This window comes from Oenanthe melanoleuca, chromosome 12 (genome assembly GCF_029582105.1).
Source record: "Oenanthe melanoleuca isolate GR-GAL-2019-014 chromosome 12, OMel1.0, whole genome shotgun sequence".
Classification (NCBI taxonomy): Eukaryota; Metazoa; Chordata; class Aves; order Passeriformes; family Muscicapidae; genus Oenanthe; species Oenanthe melanoleuca.
This window is the reverse complement of record NC_079346.1, coordinates 5,272,756-5,300,249: the sequence shown is the minus strand read 5'-3', so window position 1 is coordinate 5,300,249 and position 27,494 is coordinate 5,272,756. Positions and strand designations below refer to the sequence as shown.

Below are 27,494 nucleotides of genomic sequence, written 5' to 3'. Positions count from 1 at the left end.
GTTTATATGAAGCTCTAACATGGTGTGTGACTGCCATGGATTTCAGAGCAGCTTGCACAGGCAGCACATCTCACTCTTCAGAGTCCCAGGGAAAAGTATGCAGAACTGGGTGAAAAACCCAGATCCCCTGACTTCCAGGGGAGTGCTACATCCTAGGAGTGCTAATGGAGGTTTCCAGGGTGGGGAGAGGGTGATGGTGTTATTCCACTTGAGAAAGGCTTCAGCCTTAGCAAAAGTGCTGCTACTGATGCCTCTTAAAGCACATCTAAACCTGTTTGTATGGCAATTTACTTGCTTCACCAAAAACCATACAAAGGAAAGCTATTTCAAGAAAGGCTCATGCTGCAAAGTGGCAGTTCAATGCAGGATCTGTATCAGAAAACATTCTACATTTCAGTTTCTGCATTTTAACACTAATCCAGCCTGGCCTACGTGCCCACACCGAAGGAAATGAACTGTATCAGGCAATGTCATTTGCTAAAGGGTGAGAGTACAGGAATCCTCCATCCCTCCGTTTCAGATTTCGAGGGACAATTTCACAGGCCGTGCCATTGCTGGATGGGGAAATTGGAAAACTGCAGAATCGATTTGCAGACGTGAAGTTCTATTTTCTTTTGCACCTCCCTCATCAGAGCCTCCATCACTCCTGTGCTGTGCAGCATTATCATCGGAGCAGCCTGGACACCACTGATAATTGCTGTGGGAGGGGAAGGCTGTGCCTTGCAAGCAAAAGGAAAAGCAGTGGGGTGGCACTGCCTTTCAATTCACCTGCTTTAGAGAAACACTCACCTACTCAGGCTCCTAATTTCTGAGAGTTAACGGGAAATTAATTAAACATATTATTCAAATTGGTTTTGTTTGCTTTTTTTTTTTTTTTTTATTTTTCTCCTGAACAAAACTTCCCAGCTAAAAGCTGTGAAGCTGTATTAAATCTATTTTGTGTAAAACTAGGAAAAATATACACTATTTTGCAATGCTTCCATTATTTAATTCTTTGTCCATTGCGTTTCACAAAGGAAAAACCTCAAAACCTCTTCCACAGCAAATGCCTGATAATGACAAAGTTCTCAAGTATAAGCCCAGTGGCAAATTGCTACAGAAAACTGAAAAAACTGGTGATTATCATGAACTTGACATCTGGGATGGAGAGAGAAATGTGCTTTGTAATATAAAGGGTCAGGGGCAACAAAATGGTCCCTTGTGTGCTGCAGTAATCCAGCAGCTCTGTGGGACACGTAGGGCTCATCTGGCTGCTCACAGCGTGCTGGGGTTACCAACCCTGGAAAAATTAAGAATATTCCTGATACAACAAGCTTTCAGACCAAGCAGCCGATTATTGGTTTCTACTAAAGATCAATTCAGCCTCGCACAGCTATGGGCCCATCCTGATGTTTCTCTGCCCCTGAGAACATCCCTGCAGCACTAGGACGCTGGCAGGCGTTTCTGTGCCCCGTCCTGCGGGTTTTCAGCAGGGATTGCGGGTGGAGGGGGTAATTTACTCCTATGGAAAGGCCATTTCTGCGGGGTGTTCCTGGTGAGGAGGGAACAGGCTCCAAACCGCCGGGACAAGGCCCTGCCGGAGGCCCCAAAATGGCGGCTCGCCCGCAGGCGCCGCCGCCTCGTTGCTAGGCGACGGGCAGGGCCCGCCTCCCCCCCAGAACTACAACTCCCAGGCATCCCGCTCCGGAGGGACTACAACTCCCGGCAGGCCCCACGCGGCGGAGGCGGCGGGCCGGCACTACATATCCCGGCAGGCGGCGGGGGCGGTGGCCAATCGGTGCTGTTGGTGCTGCGGGGTGCGCGGCCGGCGCTGAGCGGGGGAAGCGGCGCGGTGACATTTCCTGCCGGGCCGCCCCCGGAGCCGCTGCCCGAGCGGGGCCCAGGATGGCAGCGCTGGGAGGTCGGTGTGGGGCCACGGGGCAGCGCCCGGTGCGAGAGGGGGGGTCCTGGTGAAGGGTATCGGGGCCTGTCTATTGAGGGGTGTCTGTGGAGGGGCGGCGATGAGGGGGTTCGGGCCTGTGCCGGGGTGAGCACCGTGTGAGGGGCTCGGGGTGCCCGGGCGGGGAGGGGCAGCGGTGCTCGGGTGCGGGCGGTGATGGCGTGAGGGGAGAGGGCTCCTGAGGGGGCTGTGCGGCCGAGGGGGTGTGCGAGCAGTGCGCTCGGCTAGGGTGAATGGAGCCTGTCCCATGAGGGACCCCCTGCTGTGGGAGGGGGCGCAGCCCGGAGAAGGAAGCGGGATTGATAAAAGGCTTCAATGAAAACGGGTGTGCTCTCTCGCCTCTTCGCCCCTTTGTGTTGCCTAAATTTTGTTGGAAGCACTCTGTTGCAGTCAGCAGCTTTACCTGATTTGCAGCTCTTGCCACCTAATGTTTTTCTTTTGAGCTCTCCTTTGTTATTGTTGTTGCGTAAAAATTTTGGTGCTATTGCGAAACAGATTTCTGTGCTTGAGCTATTGCTCAATTTTCACTTTGGGATTTACTTCATTAGGCTTATCACATGTTATTTAGCAGCATATGCTCTGCTAAATATGTTTCCACGGTGATAGATGAGCTCCTTCACACCTGAGAAATTTCAATGTATAATTCAGTTTTATTTGTAGAGAAAACATATAACTGTATGTACAAATTTATATGAGTTTAAATTTGTTGCCCAGCAGATTTACTGTAGGGCTGTTTCTTCATGAGCCATTGCTCCAACCATTACTTGTGAAAGGCAAGAGCCAGTTCCTGTTTCAATGTGAAGTTAAATATTTACAGACAGACTTGTGTAATGGTGGGGTAGGTTGGGGACTTATTTTATTCCTCTGTGTCCCTTTTCATTTACAGGTCAATAATTGTTTCTTGACGTGATTTCCCCTTCCCCAGTTGTATGAAGTATTTGTATTGTTTTCCTTAATGGCTATAAACTTTATAGGGGCATAAACTTTATAGTTGAATGGTAACTGACACGTGCATTGTGAAAAGAAAAAAAAGGTATTGAGGTGTCTTTATATATTTACTTTCCCTTGAAAATGTTTGGCTTGCTGTCAATGGATGATGATGCTGAGGAAGTATGGAATATCAATTTGTGCTAATTCTTGGTCATTCATGGGTTTTGGGCACATGTATGAAAATTTTTGGAGGCTTTTTTTTGTTGTTGTTGGTTGTTTTCTGTTAAAATTTCAATTTTGCTTTGTAGAACCAAGTCAGTTTTCACAAACACTGAACGGCGTTCCTCCCTCAAACCAAGTCACCAGTGGAATGGACCCCTTCCATGCTTGTAGTATTCTCCAGCAGCTGAAGACCATGTATGATGAAGGACAGCTGACAGATATTGTGGTGGAAGTGGATCATGGGAAAACATTCTCCTGTCATAGGAATGTTCTTGCTGCAATCAGTCCTTATTTCAGGTACAACTGTGCATTGTTCTAGTGGTGATCAAAGCAGATAGAATATTGGTATAGGTATGATTTTTAAAAATTTTTCATTTACTGAAAATAAGCTCTGCGTATTTTTAGATAATACAGTGCACTTAGCAAGTAAAGATTATTGTTCTCTTAAGGTCAGTTAATTATGAGTGTCTGATAATTTCTCAAAGGAAAGCTTCATTGGGGAGAATCAAGCAAAACTGCCTCTGGTACCAAGGGTATCAGAGATACAGTAAGAGCATATTGAAACTACTTGTTTTCTTTTCAAGTTACATATTTTAGCATGCTAGAGTGTGCATATGAAATAACTTGTTGAAAGTTGAATGCAAAGACTTCTATTGTCAAGAGCTTTGCTTGTAAATTCAGTGAATTTTAGCATGGGCTTAGAGAGATAATGAAGCAAGAAGTTCTGCTTTTGTTTCAGTAAGTGTAGAAATGATCTCAAATTCAGGTACCCCAACAGCAAAGTGATAAATGCATTTGTGCTGATGGAGGTTCAAACACACTGGGACTAGCTATACAATATATTTAATTTTGTGCCTGTAGTTAATAGCAGCCAAACTGCTGGGTGTTTCTCTTTGCAGATCGATGTTCACGAGCGGCCTTACCGAGAGCACGCAGAAGGAAGTTCGGATCGTTGGTGTGGAAGCAGAGTCGATGCATTTAGTGTTGAACTATGCATATACCTCCAGAGTAGTGCTGACAGAGGCCAACGTTCAAGCTTTGTTCACTGCAGCTAGTATCTTCCAGATCCCTTCCATACAAGACCAGTGTGCTAAATACATGATCAGTCATTTGGACCCACAGAACTCCATTGGGGTGTTCATCTTTGCTGATCACTATGGCCATCAGGAACTCAAAGACAGGTCACAAGACTACATTCGCAAGAAGTTTCTGAGTGTCACCAAAGAGCAAGAGTTTCTTCAGTTGAGAAAAGACCAACTGATAAGTATCATCAACAGTGATGACTTAAATGTAGATAAAGAAGAACACGTTTATGAGAGCATTATAAGGTGGTTTGAGCATGAACAAAATAAGAGAGAAGTGCACCTTCCAGAGATATTTGCCAAATGCATCCGTATGCCTCTGTTGGATGAGACATTTTTAAAGAAAATCCCTCCCGTGTTTGCACAGGCGATGGCCAAAAGCTGTGTACAAAAGGGACAGCCCAGTGCCAACGGCTACACACAACGGCTTGGAATGACCGCTTCCGAAATGATCATTTGCTTTGATGCTGCCCACAAACACTCAGGAAAGAAGCAAACAGTGCCTTGTTTAGATTCGGTCACAGGGAGAGTGTTCAAACTATGCAAGCCGCCAAATGACTTGAGGGAGGTGGGAATTCTGGTGTCCCCTGATAACGATATTTACATCGCGGGTGGTTACAGGCCCAGCAGCAGCGAGGTCTCCATCGACCACCGAGCCGAGAGTGATTTCTGGATGTACGATCACTCTGGCAACAGGTGGATTCCCAAGGCTCCTCTGCTGCGGGCCAGAATAGGCTGCAAGCTGGTTCACTGCTGTGGGAAGCTGTACGCCATCGGGGGCAGAGTCTATGAAGGAGATGGGCGCAACTCCCTCAAGTCTGTGGAGTGCTACGACAGCCGGGAGAACTGCTGGACAGCTGTGTGTCCCATGCCCGTAGCTATGGAGTTCCACAGTGCTGTGGAGTATAAGGATAACATCTATGTTCTACAGGGTAAGGTGGTTTGACTGCCTCTGTGCTGTTCTGTTGTTCATCCTGAGTGTGTTTTCTTAAGCAATTTGGGAGAACCCCTTGGGTGGAGGGGGGGAAATAGAAAGAAGGAGGTTGCTGCTTGAATTCTCATGCCCTGGGAATGTGTCACTAAGCTGTAGTACTGAGTTATTGCACAGATGGCATTTTGGTGGTATTCTGAGTCAACAGTACGGTATTAAACTTGACTCTGAAAATTTTTCATTAAATCTTTATCTGGGTGAAATGCACCAACGTTTATCCTATGAAAAAGCACTTTGCATTTTACTTGGCTAAAGCTGAGAAAATTCCTGGTGTCTTTGTTCTTGATGACTTGTAAAAGTTGATTCATGACTTCTGAGTTCTCATTTCCTGCCCTACCCTGCTTTCTGAAGTCATCTCAGAAACTAGAAAGAGAAAGCATCTCTCTTAGTTACCTCTGTTTCTTTGGTCAGTAATTACAGTACTGCCTTAACATTCAGTGCACATTGAAAAATGCTGAGGCTGGTCTGAGTCTGTGGTAAGAGGCCCACAAAGTGGAAAGAAGGAAGAGGCGGGGAGGTGTCCCAGTTTTGTTTTGCTGAGGGCCACCTCTGTAAACACCTGCACAAGTTGGAGTCTCATGCACAGCAGCTCCTTCTTGGGTTGCTTCCATACAAAGCTGGACCATGGGGAAGAAACAGGATAGAGTACTGTAAGGTCCTTATTATTTACTAGAAGTTAACATTATTTCTTGGTTTTGCATTTGTGATCTTCCATGTGACTCGCAGTTTTCTTCTTCCATTGCTTCTGTATCGTGTTTGACTCTTGTTGGTTGTGGCTTTAAACTAAAAATTTTTTATGCTTAAAAGTTCTCTAAATCTCTATCTTGAGTCAGATGTCTGCTTTAGGTGGTTAGAAAGGAATGCTGGAAGAATACTAAACTTAGTATTTGTTCTTTTAATGTTTCTTAGAACTGATAAAAGGTGGATGATATATATATAATATATATAATATATTATGACCTATAGAATAAGAGTGCATCTTGTTCATAAATTTTAGCTGCACTGATTCTGTGCTTCAGTTCGAGTGACCACTGACTGATCATATGAATAAGCTACTTCTGTGCTAACCAGCAAATTCTAAAGAGTAGTGTTATAGGTGGCTAGAAAAAGCCTTGATTGAGTTGTGCTGTAATACAAAGAGGTTAGCTTTTAGTTTTTCTAGGGAAAACTCAGAAGTTGGAAGTAGTCAATAAGAATTGATGAGAGAGTGAAAATGCCTGTGGAATGCAAGTGTCAGTCACAGGAGACTGCACTGTGGAACAAAACTGAATAATCAAAACTAGTTTTATCTGTAAGACTTAATCTCTTAAAGTGTTCCACCAATTTTACTGTCTCACTCCTGTATTCTTTATTATACTTGAGGTGCTTGGTCACACAACAGCTTGGTTAAAACTCTTAAGACAGCTGTGTGAAATCATATATGATTTGAATTATGCTAGTATTTGGCAGATGTCAGGTCTTTCTCCCACATGACTTTACAAAAGTCAAGGTGATCTTTATCCATGTTCTTTTCATGAAATGTAAGAGCATGAGTTTTTGGTCATCTGAACTTTCTGTCTCTGCAGTCTGTAGCTGCTGCTCTGTGCACTGAGCCCAGAGAGGTGTTTTATAACCTAACCACAAACCTAACCATGAATCAGTAGCTTCATGCAGGTTCTCATCTGGCCTCCTTTTAAGCAAATCAGCCTAAATTTGTAACCCAGCCACCTGATACCAGCAGCTTCAACATCTGTGTGTAGTATAAGGCAGAATTCAGGGTTTGAAAGCTGCTAAACCTGAGCAAATAATTGTGAGCCTCCTCATCTGCAGATGACACATTGTGAAGATATTAAAGGTGAAACAAATGTACTTCAGACATTTCAAGACTGGAAAGGTTTTGTCACAAATTAATAAGCATGGTTTAGAAGTAATAAAGGGTACCTAGAAACTGTGTAAAATGTGTTTCTAATAGGCTTCAAATTCCCTCTGCTTCAGCTGAAACAAACTCAAAGTATTAATATTTTTGTAAAGTACTGAAAGGAAAGCAGTTGATGGTGCTGGGGTGTTTGTTTTGGGATCCAGGCTCTAGGAAATGTAGAACATTTCTGTCTGTGGAAGAACATACCTGAGAGCTTCATTACCACACAACTGGAAACAAATCATGAGCTCCGTTTTACTTTTCCTCTCTCTTTTCAGGGGAGTTTTTCCTTTGCTACGATCCTCAGAAGGATTACTGGGGCTTTCTGACCCCCATGACTGTGCCTAGGATCCAGGGCTTGGCCACGGTGTACAACGACTCCATCTACTACATCGCGGGCACGTGTGGGAACCACCAGCGCATGTTCACTGTCGAGGCCTACGACATCGAGCTGAACAAGTGGACTCGAAAGAAAGACTTCCCCTGCGACCAGTCCATCAATCCATACATTAAACTTGTCCTCCTCAAAAACAAACTCCATCTCTTTGTCAGAGCTACTCAAGTCACTGTTGAAGAACACGTTTTCAGAACCAGCAGGAAGAATTCACTCTACCAGTACGATGAGGTCGCTGACCAATGGCAGAAAGTCTACGAGACTCCAGACAGGCTCTGGGATTTAGGCCGGCATTTTGAATGTGTTGTTGCTAAATTGTATCCACAGTGTCTTCAGAAAGTTATTTAATTTTTTTTTTCTCAGTAACAGGCCTTAGTGATTTCAGTGGTAATTTGATGCTAGAGAAAACATGTCTTAAAAGAAAACAAAGAAATTCTGTCAGTATTTATTGTAAGATGAAACAGACAGGTTTTTTTTGTATGTGGGGATGGGTGCTCTTTAAAGGTTGCAGTCCGGGGAGGGAATTGTTGGTTCAGTTTCATATTTACTGATATTTTCCTGGGAAATGAGAAGGAGGTTACAAAGTGCAATTATCAGCATTTTTTTTTCTGGTAAACACTTAATCATGTCATACTAAATGGGTTTTTTTGTGGTAAAAGCAAATTAAGTGGAAGAGCCAGGATAACTATGCACTACAGTGAAAGAAAATCTAGCATTACTAGTTAAGGATGTCTGAGATGTGTTGAAGTGACTTTTCTTCTTTTTCTTTTTTTTTTTTTTTTTTTTTTTTTAATACGGGTAAAATTTGAGGCAATATCACTAAGTTTTGTTGCTTTTTTTTTTTTTTTTTTTAGTATAGATTTAAAGTACATAGGAATGGTGGATCCTGATTCATAATGAGCTCTTCTTTTTGTACTGTTTTTGAAGTCTACTAAGATATTTGTGATGTTGTTTGTGCACTGCAATTTGGGAGAAAAACTCAAGTCAGAATTGGATTGTGGAGTACCTTTGCCCTGGATGGAGGCCTGTTCCTATTGTTGTACCAGTTCCTGTCTGTGGATTTTTGTTGAGATTGAGCTTAATGATAGTGGGGGAAAAAACCCAACACCTGTTTTTTGCCACATAGGTGTAGTGCTGTAAAAACTTTTTTTTTTTTTTTAACACTGATTAAAACTCTTTTTTTTTTTTTTTTTTCACCCCGTAAAGGGCTTTAACCCAAAATTTGATGGTGCTAGTACATTTTTAATACTTGTTTGTCTGAACTGGGCCAGCCTTCTGCTACTGTTTAAGACAGCCTGTTATTTTCCATGGTGTGTGTTTGTCTTCAGGCCCTGTCCTGTCATCAGATTGTCTTTTCTAACATAACATTTTTACTGCAGTGGTGTTCTTGCACAGAATGGTGACAGGATATGGCCTTAATAATACTGATTCTCTTTTAGTTTTTCTCTTTATGTGGAGTGTTCATTCTGTCTCCACTACAGTACAGTGCTATGTGCAGAGTTGGCATGTGCTCTGGTGATTTGGAAAAGTGTGGTTTAACTTTGCAAGTTGTTTTTCTTTTCTCTTTGCAGTCAAGCCCCCAACTATCTTCTATTTCCTTCTGATCTATAATGTGAAAAATTGCACTACTGAGCTGTCAGCATTATCCAGTGTGTATGAAAGCAAAATTGACAATAAGCATCCATGGCTTAAATAGTTTTTGAGGAAATACAGAATAAGGAATATATTGCAACACTTCTCTTTATGTATTTAACATTTAACTTATTTTTGAAGAGTAAGTTCAAAGTTCAGCCTCTACTTCAGTAGTGAAAATTGGATTTCAAAGGGAAAAGAGGATTCCTAAAACTTGCATCAGCTGTAATTTACCAGGTTTCTTACAGCTCTACTTTTTGCAGAGTTTTAAGTTATCTTACTCTTTCCTGTTTTTTCCTGTTGACCTAAGTAAACCAGTTAACTTGACATGGCACTGGCCATCACTGCCTAAAAGTGCTTACCATTATCTGGCTTAAACAGCTGATACTTCAGTCAGCCAAATATTTAGCTCATTGTTTATCCCCCTGGCATGGCTGAGGATTTGGATAATGTTTGTTTACTGTGTGGTCTTCCTGATCCCAAATGGAATCTTCCTAATACATGAAAATACTTGCCTGGTTCTATTTATTAATTCTTGCACAAAATGTTTGAGAGGCAAAAACAAACAAAAAACTGTGAAATGAAAAGCAAAATAAAAATGCCTCTTTGCATTACATACCTCATCTTCCAGAGATTCACCAAACTCTTCTTCCAAGGCGAGCACCTGCATTTTGGTTTTTTTCCTGAATTGGGCAATTCTCGCTAAGACTGCATTTTCCAACAGTGTTGAGGTGTATTGCTTCTTTGTTTAGTTTTATCTATATGCATAGCCAAGAATGAGGGGTTTCTGAAAAGTACAACTAATTTAATTTCTAACTAATCCTTAGTCCTTGGCTAGCTCTCCTTGTGCTGTTGTAGGCCTCTAGCTGCAAGCTTTCTGAAGCACCCTCCCTAACAGTGTTGCATTTGTGTGTAAGACCCTTTTTTTTGCAAAGTGTTATGTAACTTTTTCCTTGTTTCTTTGTTTGTTTTTCTTTTTTTTTCTTTTTTGAGCTTGGTTGAATATTTACAAGATTTCTTGCTGCTTTTTGACAATCTATATTTATTTAGTAGAACAAATTTCAATATATTACTTGAAACTATGAAATAGAATTGAGTTAGCAGTTGACTGGTCATGTGATGTATAGAAGTACAATATGCTGTGGTTAATTCTGCAGTAGGTTTGTTAATTTTGTTTATCTGCACTAAAGTATGAAGATCTCCATTCTGTTTAACCATTCAAACTGAGGGTGTGATCCAAGTCTGTCATGTGTTTGAAAGCTAAATCCTGGAACTTGCTGTGGGAGTAGAATATACTAAGTCTTTTGCATGAGGAGTTTGTTGAGACAGTAATGTAGCTGTGACATTTTGCCAATTCTTAAATGCTTCTACATTATGCTGAAAGTCAGATTCCTGGTAACGTTTTGCTTTAGAGTCAGGCTTAAGAAAACTTGCACAGCACAAAAAAAAATAATTGCACCAAAGGTACTGATAATATTTGAGCAGTAATCTGTACATTTTGCTCATCTGGAATTTTTTTGCATTTGTTTATTTCCCTTTATGAAATGAATTTCTAGTGCTGTAAGAACTTAGGTGAGTGTAAATCTCTTCCAAAATTATTAGTTACTTTAGAAGGAAACATTTTGTAATTTCCACTTGCTTCCATCAATGAAATTTAGAATAACTCAAAGCAGTTTTGGTGCACCAGACATGCAGTGTGTGTATGTTCTACAAGAGATCCAAGAGCTCCCTGTTTGCGAGGCTGTTGAGAAGTGGCATCCAACATTCAGTGCTCAGGTATGTTAGTAAGAAGTACTGTAGTCCTATGAGGGCAAATGTGTGGATTTTTAAACATTTTGCCATAATTGCACAATTTTGCATTTTTTCTTAATGTCATGTTATGTTTCTTAAAATAAACCTATTGTTGAAATACAGTGGAGTTCAACTGTTTTTGTGACAAATCAGTGTACATTTTAGTAAATTTCTGGAAATTAATCTGATGTATTTCTGTTTGTTCAGTTCTTGTATTTCTGCACTTGTGCCTCACCTGTGTGTAATGTCTTTTTTTTTTTTTTTTTTTTTTTAAGGTGAAAGGTGCTTTATTCTTTGTCTCCTTCCTTGTGGCTGTTCAGGTGTAACTTCTCATTTGCTTGCACTCAGGTGACGTGTTCTTTCCCTTTCTTTTCTCCTTGCCTTTGTCTGCAGCTGGCATCCCAGCAGGAGAGTGTCACATGAGGCTTTCCAGCCTGACAACACTGTGTATTGGAAAGCCCCAACCCCCTTCACACTGAATTTCCCAGCACCCTTGCTGCAGAGCTGGGAACTAGAGGCCCCTGCCTTTTAAAGCAAAGCTACAACATTGTGGTTTCTGCTGCAGTGATGGTGCTTAGCAGAATTGCTTGGGCACAATACCAGTTGTTTGAGAACCCTTGTTCCATTCCATAGATCCTCATGGCCAGGGGTGAAGCCAAGTCATGGCAGCCTAGGAAAGCACCATGGAATTCTGTTGTCGGATAGAATGAGAGGAGTGCTGAGGTGGTCAGGCTCTCCAGGCAGTGCCTGTGCACAGTGCCAGGGCTCTCAGCTCGCTGTGGCTGCAGAGCTGTGCTGGGGTGTTGCTGTGCAGGGCTGCTCTGGTTGGGACAGACAGACCAGGAAGGCACCACGGATCTGCTGGCAACACTTGGAATGTATCAGAGTCTGGATTGGGGTGGATGATGGGTGAGTCCAGATTTAGGGGCTCTGCTCATAGGGCAGTCTGGCGAGGGTGGCCTGCTGTTGGTGCTTGCTGCAGGCCCCCTGAGCACGAGAGGATGAGGCTTTCTGCAGGCAGCCTCTTCAGAGGCCTTGGAACAATCCCATAGGAACTGGCCCTGCAGGGAACAGGGGTCTGAGAGAGCTGGTTTATATTAAAGGATCACTTCCTTCAGGATCTAAAATGATGTAACCTGATGAACAAGAAATTGGGTAAAAGGGATTCAAAAAGGAATTCAGTTCCTGCGTAAGCAGGAAATACACAGGAGATGGAAGCAGGGTCAGAACAAGAAAGGGACAGGAGTGTTTCAACCATGCTCTTTGAGTCCTTAATTTCTGCTGTCATGGCAAAGAACATGGATTGTCCCCCAGTGCCCCAAGTTCCTGTGAGCTCTTGTGAAATCCTTTCAATGCTGGCATGTGTTACAGTGCCAGTGCTATAACAGAAGAGCATGAGATCAGTTTGCAAGGTCAGGTTAACCTGCTCAGGTGCAAGGAGGGTGAGCAGCTAACTGGGGGAGCTGGCTTGCAAATGATTATGCTCTTTTAAGTGTCAATAAGGATTTTCCTTCTTTGGGTACTAAAGTAAGTTCCAAGGTATTTTTTTTGAAGAGAGAAGTAGCTGAGCCTTTGAGAGATTCTTTCTGTCTGCAGGTTGTGGGTGGAATTATTTTCTGGGAATGTTTTTCCTTTCAGACATCCTTTTGAAAATGAGTCATGTTATTTTGGAAGTGTCTGCTGAAGGACAGGAACACACAAACCCCTGCATACCCCCTAAACAAAGTAGCATTACTTAAATGAACATTTTCACTGTGTTTGTGCCCAAAGCTGTGCAGTGCACACTGCAGGCAGGGGCACTTGTGGGCAGCCTATAGGTGGGGAAACAACCACCCAGCTGTTGCTTTCTCCTTATCTCTTTGCACATGTTCTCCCCTCTGGGCCTCTCAAAGATGGAAGAGTGAGACCAACAAAGCTGGAACCTCCCCTATTTCTTAATATCTCACTAAGGTCTCTGTGCCTCACTGCTGATTTTTGTGTTTTACACAAATAATGATGCAAATTTCCACTGTAAGAAGCAGGTATTTAGTAACTTTTACAAAGATAGTGATCAAGTTACTTAAGTAAGAGCAGCAAAACCAGCTGATTTCTAACATCTCTCCAAGAGAAATTTTTGAATTGCAACAAAGGTGTTTGTCAGCTTTCCCTTTCAGAAGGTGCTGGTGGGGTCTCTTGGTTTGTAACCAATCAATAGGATGCAAATATCTATATCTTTGAAAGTTTTGGCCCTCTAATAAATACAGTTTAAAGCAGCCACCACCTGAGGAGTTGGGAGGTGGTGAGCAGACAGTGAGTGAGCACATGTACAAAACCCTGAATATTGTATTTCCTCGTGGAAAAAATGCTAAAAATACTCACTTGGAGGACATTTGGCTGGGTTTTTGGAGGATTAGGTGAATTGCTGCATGTCACAAGCTTTGAGTGAGGAAGGCCTAGATCTGCCTGAAGAGGAACAAAAGGGAAATAGGTAAAGCTTAATGTCCTGCTCTTTGTAGGTCCCAGTGGGTCACAGCTTTCTCCTCTGCCCTCCTTTCTGTGGCTGTGAGCCAGGCCATAGCCTGCTCCCAAAGCCAGGCCAGCCTAACAGCACTGGGGGTTGTGCCCAAATAACCTCCAGCTGCTCTTTTAACAGATCAGCTCCACTATTTACTCATGGCATGTGCTCATTTAGACCTTTAAGTGTCACTGAGTGCTAGCAATGATAAAATATCTGTAAAACATCAACCAAAATGGTACCAAATATATCTGTTTTAAGGAATGCCCTCTGTGTTCCCATCTCTCCTTAGATCTGCACGTGACCTTTGCTTTGCAGCCCTCACTGTCACACAAAAGCAGCAATGTCCCATCCAAGTGTAAGAACTGTGAACTGTATGCTCACTTTGTGCCAGCTTTTGATCCTTTTATTTAATGATACATAACCTAATTTTTCATTATCTATAAGCTCAGTTCTAAATTTCATTAGATTAATTATTTTGAAGTCAAGATGGTATGTGGCACATAAATTGCAGATAAATTCTGAATTACCTTAAACCCTTCCAGTTTGATTCAGTTTGTATTTCTTCAGCAACAGATTTCTTTATAGATTCTGAAGAGTTCAGGGGCAGGAATGTTTAGTGAATAGCAAATTAACCTTCTCCAGTTGCCAATAAATTAAGTACAGAAATTGTCTTTACTCTGCAAATTTACATTTTATTTTTCTTAAGTAAAAGTTATACCACATTTTATATCAAAACTAGTGTATGGAGAGGATGTGATAAGAAAAGCCATTGGGTTAGTCATTCAAGTTTCAATTTTTCATAGGCTAGTAAAGGAATAGTAAATGTTTCTGCTGCTTTTGTCCATCTCAGCCACAAGGGAGGTGTCCAAGATTTTCCAAAGTGATTTGAAGAGCAGTCTCAGTAGTATGAATTGCTTTTGTGTCTAAAGGGCACTAGAAATAGTCACAGCCCAGTAACTATCAGCAAAACCTTTATAAATTAGGCAATTGCTGTTAACACAGAGATGGAAGGAGGGTCAATATCTAACAAAGGCTAATCCATGTTTTGATTTGGTCTAAAATGGCTCAGTGCCAAGGGAACTGTGAAGAATCCACAAGCAAAATGGAAAGTACATCTTTGCAAGTGTAGAAGCAAATTTCTTCTCAAAGTCTAAAGGAATTTCACCTCTTGCAATGCCTTTGTTTTTACAGTAGCATTCTTCCAGCACTGCACCTTTAGGAATAAATGTCCCCCCTGATCTCTAGGTCTGGTGTGGTTGCATCCTCCTCACCAGGCAGCTCCTGCTGCTCTTCCATGGGGTGGAACAGAGAACCACATGCACCTCCAACACTCTGAAATGAGCCCCCACAGCACCTGTAACTGCCTTTAAGGATTTACTCATTTTAGAAGACAGGGAAAGCAGCAGATAAGCTTGTTTTATTTCTGGCTGTAAAACCTTTTTAAAGAGAATAACTGGTAGGAGCCATGACTGGTGAGGCAGAAAGAACTGGACCAGAGGATTGATCAGCCCAAGGAACGTGGGAGACAGAATTGGAATTCTCTCCCTGACTCTGAATAAAAGGTGGGTGCCTGGGGAGACAAGCATGGAGCTGCCTGTCAATGCTCCCCAAGCTCCAGCAATTTGCCATCTGCACTGCCACAGGTGACATCTCTGTGTTTAATAGCCCTCCATGGATTTCTTCCCAGAATTTATCTTGCTGTCTTTTGACCACTGGGGACTTTTTTATCAAGCTGTTACAACAGCCTGGTAGGAAATCTTTTAAAATGGGAGATGTGTATTGTGTGTCCTGTGTTGTGAGAAGAACACCTGAGCTGGGTGGGAGAGCACCATTTGCAGCCTTTTGTGTTAATGCAAACTAGGAACTTGTGTGTGGGTTTGGGCATTTATTGTGTCCCTGCAAGGGAGATATTTTTGCTGGGGCCATGTAGAAGAGTGTGGATGGCTGCATGTGGCTGCAAGGCAGGAAATATGGGCTACAGGAGATGCTGACTGCCAAAGTTAACCTGGATGTATCATTTTTCTGTCTCCATTTACCTTTCTAATGAATTTTCAACCCAGATTGGATGAAAACATTTCCTGGCCCACCCACAATCTGTTTTTTTTTTTTTTTTTTTTTTTTTTCCTATGTTTTTTGTGCTTCAGTAGTGCATTGCAGCATTGGGATTATAAACACGGCAGGGAAATGTTCTAAATCCCCCAAATGGGGATTTGCAACATAAGTCTGGTGGAAAAATTCCTGATGAAATTGGGTTACATTAACCTTTACAAAGCATGGACTCACACTGTGGACATTGCTCGTTTAACAGTCCAAGTCAACTGCTTGGTTACTGGTAAAAAATTCAGGAATTTTCTGTATCTTTTCCCCTCACTCCAGGGTGACCCCTTGATAAGAATTGCTGTGGTTTATCAATTCCTTCATTTCTTTGCTGATCAAAATCAAGGTGATGCAGGATTTTGAGTGATCAAAAAGTCATGCAGGAGAACTTCAGGCAGCAGGGTAAAATTGCCTTTGGCAGGACGGGCAAAGACCTCCATGTACAGGTTTCCCTGGATGGGAGTGGGAGCAGAGCCTGCAAAAACACATTGTAAAGAAAGAATCAGTTAATATGTACAAGGAAAAGTGATACCTGACAAATAATTCATCAGCATGCCCAGGGAGCTGAGACATGCCAGCAATCCAAGTGGAGGGAGAGTTTGCCCTGGATTTGCTCCAGGCAGGTGAAGGGCCACCCTCAGCCAAGAGGAGTTAATGTGACACACAGCCTTTGGGTCTAACTGGTGTTCCAAGTGAGAATGGAGCCTCTGATGCCAACCTTTGATCCCACCTGGGGTGGGGGACAGGGCCAGCAGAGGGGTTTAAAAGGGAGCAGGGGGCTCCCAGTGGAGCCAGCAGCATTCCCAAGGGACGGGAGTGTGAGCAGTGCCTGCCTCAGCTGGACAGGGAGCAGCTGCAGCCAGTGCTCAGTGAGTGTTTGGGGGTGTGGAGTGCTGGGCTTCAGGGAATCTTGGCCCCATTGGGTCAGCAGGTGAAGCTTTATTAAACTCTGGTTTGATTTTTCATGGTGTTCTCATTTAGCAAAAAAAATCCCAAACCCAGCCCCACCCAAATTAAACAAGTGTTGTAGAAAAATAATTGTACAACCCAAGAATAGTCCCCATCTGGTCTGAGTTACAGAATGAAGATGGTGGTTGTATGTGCTGGTTCCAAAAGACAGCAGTTCAATAAATCAAGGGAAGAAGATGGTAAATGTCAGCTGGACTGAGATGTAAGGAGCTTGATTGTGCAAGAGATATGGAATTCTGGAATTCCTTTATTTCCATGTTGTCATTAATAGCCTCAGATTCCTGAATAGGATTGAAGAATAGTGGAGGAAATATCCAGAATACCTGTCTAAAGAGTAAGTCTAAATTAACAGGAATTAAGCAGGAAACCTACAGGTAGTGGTGAGTGGAGAAATGGAGCACTCAGACTTTTTTAACTTCACAGAAAGGAAATAGGGATAAAATGAGAGAGCTGAGAAGTAAACTTGTGCCAAAGAGAACTCTTTAAAATGACAAAGCTGTGGTTAAGAGGGTGGTAACAGTCCTGGGCCCTGCTTAGTGCACAGGGGCTGCCACAGGAGAAACGAGGGGAGACTGGGACTGCATCACATTTTGGGATTCCCCAAAATCTTCCTCTGAAAACCTTGTTTTATAGTTAGGGAAGTATGAGTCAGCTGGTGTGATTTTTACTTTTGAATGTACAGTACATTTTCATTTAACTTTGGTTCCTCTCTTTGGTTTTCTGTATTAATTTGCCTTGATATAGAAAAGCTGGACAATGATCTGATACCATAATCTGATTTTATGCTAATGTCTTCTCAATATGTCTCCCATTAAACAAAAAAGCACAAATATATTCATCATGTAAGACTTCTAAAGGTGATGTATAATTGGTCATAGCTTTAGAATTGCTGGTTATAAAAAATAGCCTTTCTTTTAAATCCCTTTTATAAAGTTCAGGCTCAACCTTTTTAAAGGACTGCCAAAAAATTCTGAATTTGAGAGGCCTGAGAATTTTGCATATCCTAAATTTTGGTAGATTTTGAATACCAAGCATTAAATAAGGAAATGTGTGCTCACTCTAACCACCCCTTAATCAGTTTTATTTTGCCTAATTTCAGAACCACTAGTATATGTCAATATTTTTGGGAGCTTGGTATTCTCCATAGTATTTGAATGGCCTAAACTGGGTAGAATAGCCATAAATGAAAAAGCAGAGCAATCAAATGCAATTAGATGAGTTATAAGATCTCTTAAACATCAACAGACAGGCATTCCAACATCACCACAATTACTTTTTAACTTGGGTTTTCCTTTTAAAATCTCACCCTACAGTAATGAAGTAGAGTTAATGCAATTCTAAAAGAAAATTATTTCTTTTTTATGGAAGAGCTTAGATAATGGGTTGCAACAGACTCTGCATCAGAATGTTCAATATACTGTAGATACCTGTAGGGGAAAAATAAAGTTTTATGAATATCTATCAGACCCCTTTATTACCTAATTAATATCAGAGCAAGAGAAACTTTGCAAGTACAATCTTCCTTGATCCTGAAATTAAAACATAGCATCCCTGATAGAGTAACAGGACATTTTCCTTATTATAGTTATCATTTTGTTGTAAAAGACAGTCATCTCTTGATATAGCAAGGAAATCTCAGGAAACCCAACTTGCCATCCTGGATGTTATCCAGATAGAAATTAGGGTTCCTAAATACTGGATTTATTAATTATTAGCATTTTGGGCTAATAATTTTCCCAGTTACAATCAAGTTCCTCTCATGTTCCAGTGAAATCCTTGGAAAGGGGTTGGAGCTGGATGATCCTTGAGGTCATTTCTCGCCCAGACCATTCTGTGGTTCTGTGTGAATGGCAGAATCCTCTTGTGGGTCTCAGTGGACCCAAGCTTGGAGCTTGGGAAATCTCTGCCCTGGCAGGACTCCTCACCCACAGGGGCTGGGAGATGCCCAGGGATGAGGATGAGGATGGAGCAGGAGTGTGGTGATCCTCCCCCAGTGTAACCTCTCACCCTTTCAGGGCCTCCAGAACCAGCAGTGATGCCTCTAGATCTCTGAAGAAATATCACAAACATTTCTTTAGCTTATATAAATTCCCTTCAATTAAAAATAAATGGAGATGTAAAATAAAAATAAATGGTGTCAGTCTCTAGCAAAAAAAGACAGTGAAGAAAGGCTACAGCAAGGACAAAAGCCAGCAATTATCTTTTAGGACAGGACTGAAAGTTTTCAGTGGAGGTCTGGCTATTTTGCAAAGGGATTCCAAAACTCTTCCCTGAAAGATTCACAGAAAAGACATGTATGTTTTATTTATTTTTCTTGTTATCCTCCTTTTATTTTAATGACCAGGGAAAATGGGAAGAATGCAAAGGAGTGAATGCCCCCTTTGATCTGTGTTGTTCCTGAGCATAATCTGGTAACCTGGCAGGCATCAGGCACGAGTGGAATTGCTGCCCATAAGTAGGAAGGAACTTCAGCCCCTCTGCAAACAGTTTCTCAGTTTGGTTGTTGGTTTGAGGGAAGCAACAGCCAAAAGAGCCCTGTCCCCTGCAGAACAGGGGAGCTGGGCCCACTGTGGGGCTGTTCACCTGCTGCTTACATCATGGGCATTATTCCTTTCAGCAGGAATAACCTGAAATCATGAGAACTTCCACCCACATCTGAAAATCTCCTCAATGAAGGATTCACCCTAAAAAAGGAACAGCCACAGCACTGGGTTCTCTCCAGAGGGACTGTGGCAGGAATAACCTGCAGAAAGCATCTCCCAAGGTGGGAACAGAGCCACAGGCTGGAAGTGGCTGAGAACAGAAAGTGGAGGCACTGAATTCATCTGGGACTGAGGTCTGTTCCTGGACATGGAGGCCATAGGAGAATTTTGAGGGTATGTATCTGAAATACAGGTGGAAGAGCTGGGCAGGGTTATTGGAGAGGGAAGTGGGATCTGGGTTGTGTTAAATTGAATCTCTGAATCTCTGTACCCCTAAATTATTTTAATTTGCTGTAAAATGATGGCTGAGCCCAGGTAATGAACATTCTGTACAACAGCCATCTCCTGTGCCCTGCAGGACCCCGGGAAGCAGAGTTTGGAATCTGCCTGGCCATGGCTCCTCCAGTCCTGTCAGACCTGGGCTACGTCCCCCCCGATGGTGGATGGGGCTGGGCAGTGGTGTTTGGAGCCTCCATCTCTATTGGCTTTGCATTTACCTTTCCCAAAGCTTTCACCATCTACTTCAAAGAGATCCAGGCTGTTTTTGGAATCTCCTACAGCCAGCTTGCCTGGACAACCTCCATCATGTGTGCTACCACCTACGGAGGAGGTAAGTGAGGCAAGGCTCTTCCTTTGGAAAGAGAAGATCTGATCTCTACACCAAAAAGGGAGAATGGATTTCTTTAAGAAAGTTCCTGGAAAGTGCTAACTCTAAGTCTGGCTTTCTGTTTTCTGATGATAAATATTGGCAAAACTGAGAAAACCAGTAGTGCTGAGTCTTTTATTGCCAACATATATGAAGTCATCAGTTATTACTTAATCAGAAATCTTGCTATGCATGGGTGAGTGGAGGCTTGGAATTATTTGGGTCTGGGCAGTTATTTCAGTATACATTGTCTTTTGTTCTGTTCCTATTCCTGTATTTCATTTTGAAACAAAAATGTGTGACTTGTACTCATGATTGCAGAGAAGCCACTGAAACTCAAACCCCAAGTTTTGCTGATGTACAGACATGGAGTATGTGCAATATTGAAACAGCATTGAAATATGTTTTTCCCAAAATCTGCTGCTAAAATCTTGCTCAAATAAGTACGGGGTGATGTTTTAGACTTTTCTCTGCAGAATCATTCTAAAAGAAAAAATACATTCACTGCTTCTTTTAAATTGAAATGTTCACTGGGTTCCTGTACCTTGGCTGCAAAAGTTGCTGTTGTGGGAATGTATCTACTGTCCTCATCATGAAATCATCAACTGGATGTTCTCTGAGGGATGTTTCCAGGTTATCAGTCTGCCACTTGGATCTGAGTAGCTGGTTAATCTTGCTGTTAATGGTTAGTGGAGATCATCTGGTTTAGGCTGCTGCTGCTGTGAGGTGCAGCTGCTGGCAGTAATTCCTGGGCTCTTAGCAGATCCTGGCAGCTCTCAGCTGGTTTTGCAAGGGTGAAAGGTGAAAGGATTAACACTTAACAACACAAAAATAGCTACCCAAGTGTGAGTACCTACCCAAACCTGTATTCTTCCTAAAACAAGTCACTCTTTACTATCACAAACAATTTTGTAGATGGAGCCTCTCCCTTCAGGACAGGGTGGTTTGGAGGTTCCTGGGTCACTCATTGCAAAGATCAGGGGTACACCCTGTGTGCAGAAGGATCACACACTCATGTGCTTTAGGAACTGCTTTTACATGGCAATAAAAGAAGGAGCTGGTGTGGGATGGAATAAGGTGAAAGGAGGTGTACATGGCCAGAGAGGTGTGAGGGAAGAGCTGCTTGCAGAAAGAGCCTTTTCAGGTCTGGCTGGAGTGGGTCAGACTGCCAGTGAGGCAGAGTCCCTGGGCTCTTTGGGCTGTGCTCTCTGCTGCAGATGGACAAAGGGTTCAGTTCCAGGGGGAATAAACCAGCAGCTCTGCTGAAACTGATTTCCCCTTGAAACAATGGCCGTGTGTCCTCTGGCTGCTGTTTGGCTCTGGTGGTTTTGTGTCAGGAGCTGAGAAGGGCTGACAGAGTCAGAGAGACTGAACAGAGATTCATTTGGAGGGTTCATTTCCTTAGGGTGGCTGTTCAGGGCCCTCTGGAAGCTGGATGTCTGAAACTGAGCACCAGACATTGCACACATCTCAGAGTGGTTGGGATTTCTGGCTTTTTGCTCTTCACATTCCCTGAGAGAGGGCCCTTGATATGTGGATGGAAATAGAGGAGAGGACAGCAAGGGAACTGCTGGCTGTGGTGTTGATGGGAGAAGCCACTGCAGTATCAGACTTGTGGTTTTCATCACTATCTTCCCATCATTAAATACAGACTTTTATGACACCATCTTGCTGCAGAGCTGTTAATTATGAACTATTATTATGAACTACAGCTGTGTGTGCAATGCCTGACATTCCCAGATCCCACCTTGAAACAGCAGCACAAGCAGGAAATATGAGATGCTGTGAAGCAAGTTGGCTTTTCCTTTTCAGAATTGCATTTATATTCACCAAGAACTCAGGGCTGGTAGGGGGTCCTGTCCCTTTCACAAACTCCTGTGTTCATTGCTCCAAGAGCATCTTTCCTCTCCAAGGGTCTCTCCCCCACACAGTACCTGTTGCTCTTCACCTCACTCAGCTTTTAAATCACTGCAGCATCTGAAATAGGTCTTGGAAAAACATAAATCTGAGGGAAAATCCCTGTGCACTCTTCTAGAATTAAGGAAGATCAAGTGTCTCATCTGTTTTTGCACATGATTCATAATTCTAAACATTTCCCTGTCATGTTCTCATCTTTCAGTTTTGCTGCCAGTAACTGGTGTTGACATCTCCATAGATCTGAAAGCAGCAGCATGCTAATAGTAATAGAAGAGGGAATGGCAATAATAACAGATTTAGGAGTTTAATCTTGGGGAATAAATACCTTTGAGTGCATAAGTAATTGAATGCTCAGTTTGATCTTCCTTTCAGCTGTAGCAGCATCAGTCTACAGCAATTCTGCAGCACCCAGTGAAGCTGCATGCTGTGTTTGGGGAAGGAGGAAAGCACCAACAAAACCTGCCCAAAGTGGTTGAAGGAATGCAGGGGATCCCTTCAAACCCCAGTATTCAGAAAAGCTGCAGCTATCTGTAAATAAAACAGTTGTTTAGGACAGCCTGCACTAGAGTAAATAGAAAAAAAAAAACAAAAAACCAAGTTTCAGCAAGCATGGAATATAAATTTTGAGTAAAGCCTGGGCTGTGCTAAAGTCATCAGGCATTTTGCCATCACCAGGATTTCATCTTTCAGCTGCTGAGTTTGACCTGCTGAACTGTAGCACTAGAAGCCTGGCAAATTTCAGCCTCAAGCATTTTGGGAAAGGGGGATTCTCCAAAGGTCTTCAGGAATGGGAAGTAGTAGAGTGCCCTGTAAACCTTACCTAGGTAATGGGTGCCTCTTTGAAGCATATCTTACAAGGAATCATTTATGTGCAGCTTAGGGGCCTCTTGGGAAGGTCAGGCTGTAAGCCTGGGATTGCAGCAGGCTTGAGTAAATATCACACTTGCACCAAAAAGTCTCCTCTTCTTGTTTTTGTGGGGAATAGGGATGTACAATGTCAGAAGTTCAGCAGGTTCCTTAAGAGCACTCTGTCCTTGAGAGTTAATGCTAAAGCATCATGCTTGCTGTGCTGGACAAGGGTCAGCCAGAAGGGCAAAGCAGAGAATGCAGGTCCAGGAGCCTGGCTGAGTTTGCCCCCAGCAATCCTGTGTGCTGCATCACCCTGTGTTGGGGGCACAGGGATGTTACACAGCTCTCTGCACTCATCTCCTCCCTCTCTTTTCCATATCCCAACATTTCACTGAATTTGAAGGGTAATGAGGAGCTTCCTGGCTTTCCTCCACCCCTCTAGGAGCAGCTGGTGGTGTTCCAAGGAGCTGCAGACTCGATCCTGTTGTCCTGCCCCACCTGCTCTCTGGCAGTGCCCAGAGCCTTGCTGGTGACAAGCACTGTGTGGTGCCAGCTGAGACTGGCTCCTGCTCAGACCATCCCTGTCCTTGAAGCAGATCAAAGTGTCTTAAACACACTCAGCAAACAGCAGGACCTGCTCCCAGAACACTGAGAGAGATTTCTTGGGGAAACTCATGTCAAGAGGAGACACCCTTGTGGAGTTACCATCACTTGTCACAATTTTATTTGGTGGGGAACCAAAGCCCATACCAAAGCCACAGCTGCCTCTTCATGAAAGTTTTCTGTACTTATAATTTGCTATCCCTCCTTCATTTTAAAACTTGGGTGAGGTGGGGTTAATTTTGTGGAAAACACCTGCATTATGTAATGACTAGGAGTACTATGACCTGCAAACAATGGTGTTCCAGAAACTACCTGGAAACTGCTGTGGCATCCCCCAGGTCACTGACCCTCAATTCAGGCTCAGTCAACATTGTGCAGTCCCTGGTTTTTGCTGCTCTGGAGTGGGAATCACTCTTCATGGTGATCCTGCAACATCTCCCTCAAACATCATGATGGTTTAATGAGACCTAAAGTTCTCCAACTTGGTGGTGTTATTCAGGCAGCCTTGAGGCAGCTGATCCTTTTCCTGCCCTGTTGACAGCTGATTAAGAGTTTACTTGGAAGTGGGCTGGAGACAGCAGTGGTTTTCTGGACCCAGATGTGCTGCTGAGGGCCATGGTGCTTGTGGAGGGGCTGGATGTGTCACAATTCATCTGTTTAGTTTTGGCAGTCTAAGCTGCAGATCTTTGCCAACCTGGGTCGTTTTCACTGAAGGGAGTAAGGAAACCTTCACAAGAATATTTCCACCAGAAATCACAGGCAGGCTAAGTGTGTAAGATACTGGGAGAAGGTGGGATACCACTCTGATTTTACTTGGGCAGCACTAAGGAGTGTTTATTCATTATGAGTCTACCTTGAGCAAAAATGTATGGACTCATTATCCTGTGGTAAAACCTCACAGCAAGGACAGCAAGGCTTGAGTCTGGAAGTGCAGAGCCACAGGAAGGCAGAGGTTTCCCTGTGCACACAGTGTCACCAGTGAAGTCCCCTTTACTTGCAGTACAAATGAGAGAATGACCTGGCTAATGTGTAATTGCACCTTCAACACAACCTCCTGCACCAGCTGCTTGTTTGCCTTTGTGTGCACAATCTTAAATGCCTTCAGGCTCTGCATTCAGCAGAGTTTGGAAAAAACACAGTATTTCTCCTCATTTTCAGCCATTTAGATCTTGGCATAACCAGACTTCTGCCATAAAAGTTAATAGCTAAATTCTTGATTCATCTCTGAGTACTTCAACCATGTTGTTTTTTCCTTTCTGTGCAGTCATTTTCCAAATATAACAGAGGAAGATCCTTCTGGGATTAAAATGCAAATGAGACAAAGATGCAACAGCAAAGGAATAATTTGTTTTAATTCCCCAGTGAAAACATTCCAGTTATTAGATCTAGATTAATTGTCACCATCTTTTTACCAACAAGAATGTTTTGGTTTGAGCTGCTGATTAAAATCCCACAACAAGGAAAAAACAGAAGTGGTGTTACTGCTTGGTTTATTCTGTTTTCTCCAGGAAACCAGCACATCCTGCAGTGATGCTTCATGCACCTAGCTGGTTTGATGGCACAGACACAGGGCTGGGGCTGTCTGACAGGTTTCCTGGCTCTGCAGAAACTTATTTCATGTCATGAATCTCTCTGCCTGCCTGCACTTCACACTATTAATACTGGAGTTTAGCAAAAACCAAGTTTGACATTTCATAGCTTTCTATTTTGACCTCTCCTTGCTCCCCTTGTAAAACTTATTACTCAGTGAAAAACAAAGCCAGGAGGCTCTGCCAGTGTCCCAGGTGGTTCTGGTGCCAGCACTGATGTCACTTGGCTCTGTCAGTGTCACTCCAGGCGCAGGGGTGAGGGGCTGGTGGCTCTGCCTGCAGCAGAACCCCTCACACAGCAGCAAAGAGGCTGCATGGAAATTAAAGGTCCCCCCACTCCCAAACAGCCCAGGGGATGTGGATTGACCATCTTTGACCAACACATGCTGCTTGGAACATGCTGGTTGGGTGCTCCCTCACCCCTCCTGCTGCTCAGTGCCCCAGGAGCCACCAGCCAGAGCCAGGTTCCCTTTAATTAAAAGCTCAGGCATGAAAATATTAGTGGTAAATCCATGAATGCTGGACTCCTGTGGCTAAACACGGAGGAATGTGTTTTATCAGCCTGGTCATGCTCAGTGCTGGGGAGAACAGAAGGCACAAGGGCAATTCTGCACTCACTGGGAAGGGAAGGGATGCTTTGCTCCCCAGCTGGCATTTTGTGCTGACATCTGGTTGGAGTCCAGAGCCAAGGGTTTTGGTGACTTGGCATCTACTCTCAAGTATTACTCTTTATCTGTATGGATTGATCCCTTGGAAAAGTTAATGATTTTATTAGGAACATAAATATATGGGCCTTTTGTTGAGAACTGGGATGTCTCCCTTCTAAGACAGGTCACAGGGCACCTGTAGGGGATGTTCTTTGGAATGGCACCCAATTTAGTATTTCTGGAGAAGGGAATTCTCATCTTCCAGTGATGGTATCACATGGGTCCAGCCCTTTGGTTTTGCAGAAAATTTCTGCCTATGTTCTCATTCCTGAATTCAGGAGCTCCATTTTAAGTCTGGTTATGGGTTGGATTTCTCTGCTGCTGCATTTTATGAGCAAATGGAACATGACAACAGAGCAGTTTTAAGAAATGGGGTGTGTCATTAAAGGCCCTTTAAAGAAAAGCAGAGGTACCTCTTTTGGCATTTACCAGATGCTGTTTTCAAGCAGCAGAGCTAGGTATGGATTTTTTTTCTTTAATGTGGAAGCAATTTTTGAAGACTTTAATTGACTTGCAAAGAGTCAATGAAGGAAAAACTCTGTTGGAGTTATAGAGTTGTAGCTCTTACCTTTGGCTGCTACAAACTGCTTTGCATAAAAGACATTGAATACAATTATTTCCAAATACCAAAGTCATTCACTGAAAAGAAATAGAAATGGTTTTGATTCTTGAGGAGGCCCAGGGGTTTCCCCTGACCCTTTTTTTTTTTTCTTCTTCTTTTTCCAAGACAAGAAAAAAACACTGAAGTTGTCCTCACTGGTCACTTTTTTGGGGGCAGTTTAAGTGCTCCACTATATGGGTGGGGTGAAGTGAGACCCTGGCACAGATGGCCCAGGGAAACTGTGGCTGCCCCATCTCTGGAAATGTTCAAGACCAGGTTCATGGGGCTTGGAACACCCTGGTCTGGTGAAAGGTGTCCCTGTCTATGGCAGGGGGATGGTCCCTGTCCTCCCAAACCATTCTGTGGTTCCATAATTTTAAATATTGCTCATCAAAACTTGGGCTTCAATAAGTAAAGGGTGTTAGTTCATTTGATTAAAAAATCATGGCTTGGGAACTGTCACTTAAAGCTTTGTGAAGGTTAGAAAATGGGGGGAGAGGAAGAGTTTCAGTTTCTGCTTTGCTCCTGGCCCCTTTTCCCTCTTCTTTGAACAGCTCTGGAGCAGAGCACTGGGAATTACAACAGCAGTCACTTATTTACATGGAATACTGTGATAGGGAAATGAGTCATTTGAAAAGGTGTTTTGCAAGTTTAATCAATTTTGTTGCTGCTTGCCAGCAAATTAAAAATCCTGCCCTGCAGGAAGTGTCTGCTGTCAGTGGATGAGAAGGCAGAGCCTGGTCCCAGGGGACAGTCTGTGGTCCCTGTAAGGAGGGGAGCACTGGCACAGGCACAGGCAGCTGCTGTGAGCTGAGCCCAGGCCTCCCAAATTGCTGGGCAGTCCTCTTTGACCTAGTGAGCCCAGGATCTCCAGAGTCAGTCCCCTCTGCCCTCACTGTTCTGCTTTGCAACAGCAGCACAAACACCACCTGCAGACACCTTTAGAAATCATTTGTTTGCCCCAATACCACCTGCTGCAACTGGTTTCCTGCTCTAGTTCTAAGTTTACCATGAGTTTGTATGAAAATTTACCCAGAGGTGTTCTGCTGGGGTTGGCTGCAGGGGCCATTCTTTAGCATGACACACAATTTAGTCATTCTGGAGAAGGAAGTTCTCATCTTCCAGCTGAGAGTTGCAGCTTCCATGGCTGGAGTTGTCCCTGCTTCTTCATCCCTCTGCTCCCTGGGCTTTCCATCCATCCTCCCACCTTCCATGCTGCTGCTGAGGATGTGCCAAGTTCAATCTTAGGTGTATTTATTCTGTTTTGGTATTTTTGTTTTTTAACAGAACACAGCAGCTGCTGAAACAACTGAATGGTGGTATCCTCACAGGCCATAAAGTGGGTCAGGGCAGTCCCAAAAATAAAACTCTCCAAGTCATCATGCTGTGACCCCACAGCTGAGGGGAAAGGTTTCTGATCATTTTGAGTTTGCTCAGTT

At 43.2% G+C, this 27,494-nt stretch overlaps 1 protein-coding gene and 1 long non-coding RNA gene across 3 annotated transcripts; both read left to right on the top strand.

The window, feature by feature from the left end:
* Window positions 1–1,792: 1,792 nt before the first annotated feature.
* On the top strand, window positions 1,793–11,000 carry KBTBD8 (kelch repeat and BTB domain containing 8). Its single transcript, XM_056501305.1, has 4 exons — window positions 1,793–1,900; window positions 3,178–3,388; window positions 3,991–5,105; window positions 7,340–11,000. The coding sequence occupies exons 1-4, from the start codon at window positions 1,885–1,887 to the stop codon at window positions 7,801–7,803; spliced, it is 1,806 nt and encodes a 601-aa protein (XP_056357280.1). The 5' UTR covers window positions 1,793–1,884; the 3' UTR covers window positions 7,804–11,000.
* Window positions 11,001–16,261: 5,261 nt separating this feature from the next.
* LOC130258171 (uncharacterized) lies at window positions 16,262–19,754 on the top strand. 2 transcript variants are annotated; one of them, XR_008841449.1, is made up of 3 exons: window positions 16,262–16,341; window positions 19,062–19,317; window positions 19,502–19,754. It is a non-coding gene; the product is annotated as an uncharacterized LOC130258171 (long non-coding RNA). The 2 variants fall into 2 exon arrangements; XR_008841448.1 differs by having other exon boundaries at window positions 19,059–19,317; window positions 19,502–19,748.
* The last annotated feature ends 7,740 nt before the right edge of the window (window positions 19,755–27,494 follow it).

Bases quoted from the DNA above. Each gene is read 5' to 3' on its own strand.
- KBTBD8 (XM_056501305.1), top strand. The intron at 3,389-3,990 runs GTACAACTGTGC...TTCTCTTTGCAG, and splicing joins GCAATCAGTCCTTATTTCAG to ATCGATGTTCACGAGCGGCC. The intron at 5,106-7,339 runs GTAAGGTGGTTT...CTCTCTTTTCAG, and splicing joins TAACATCTATGTTCTACAGG to GGGAGTTTTTCCTTTGCTAC.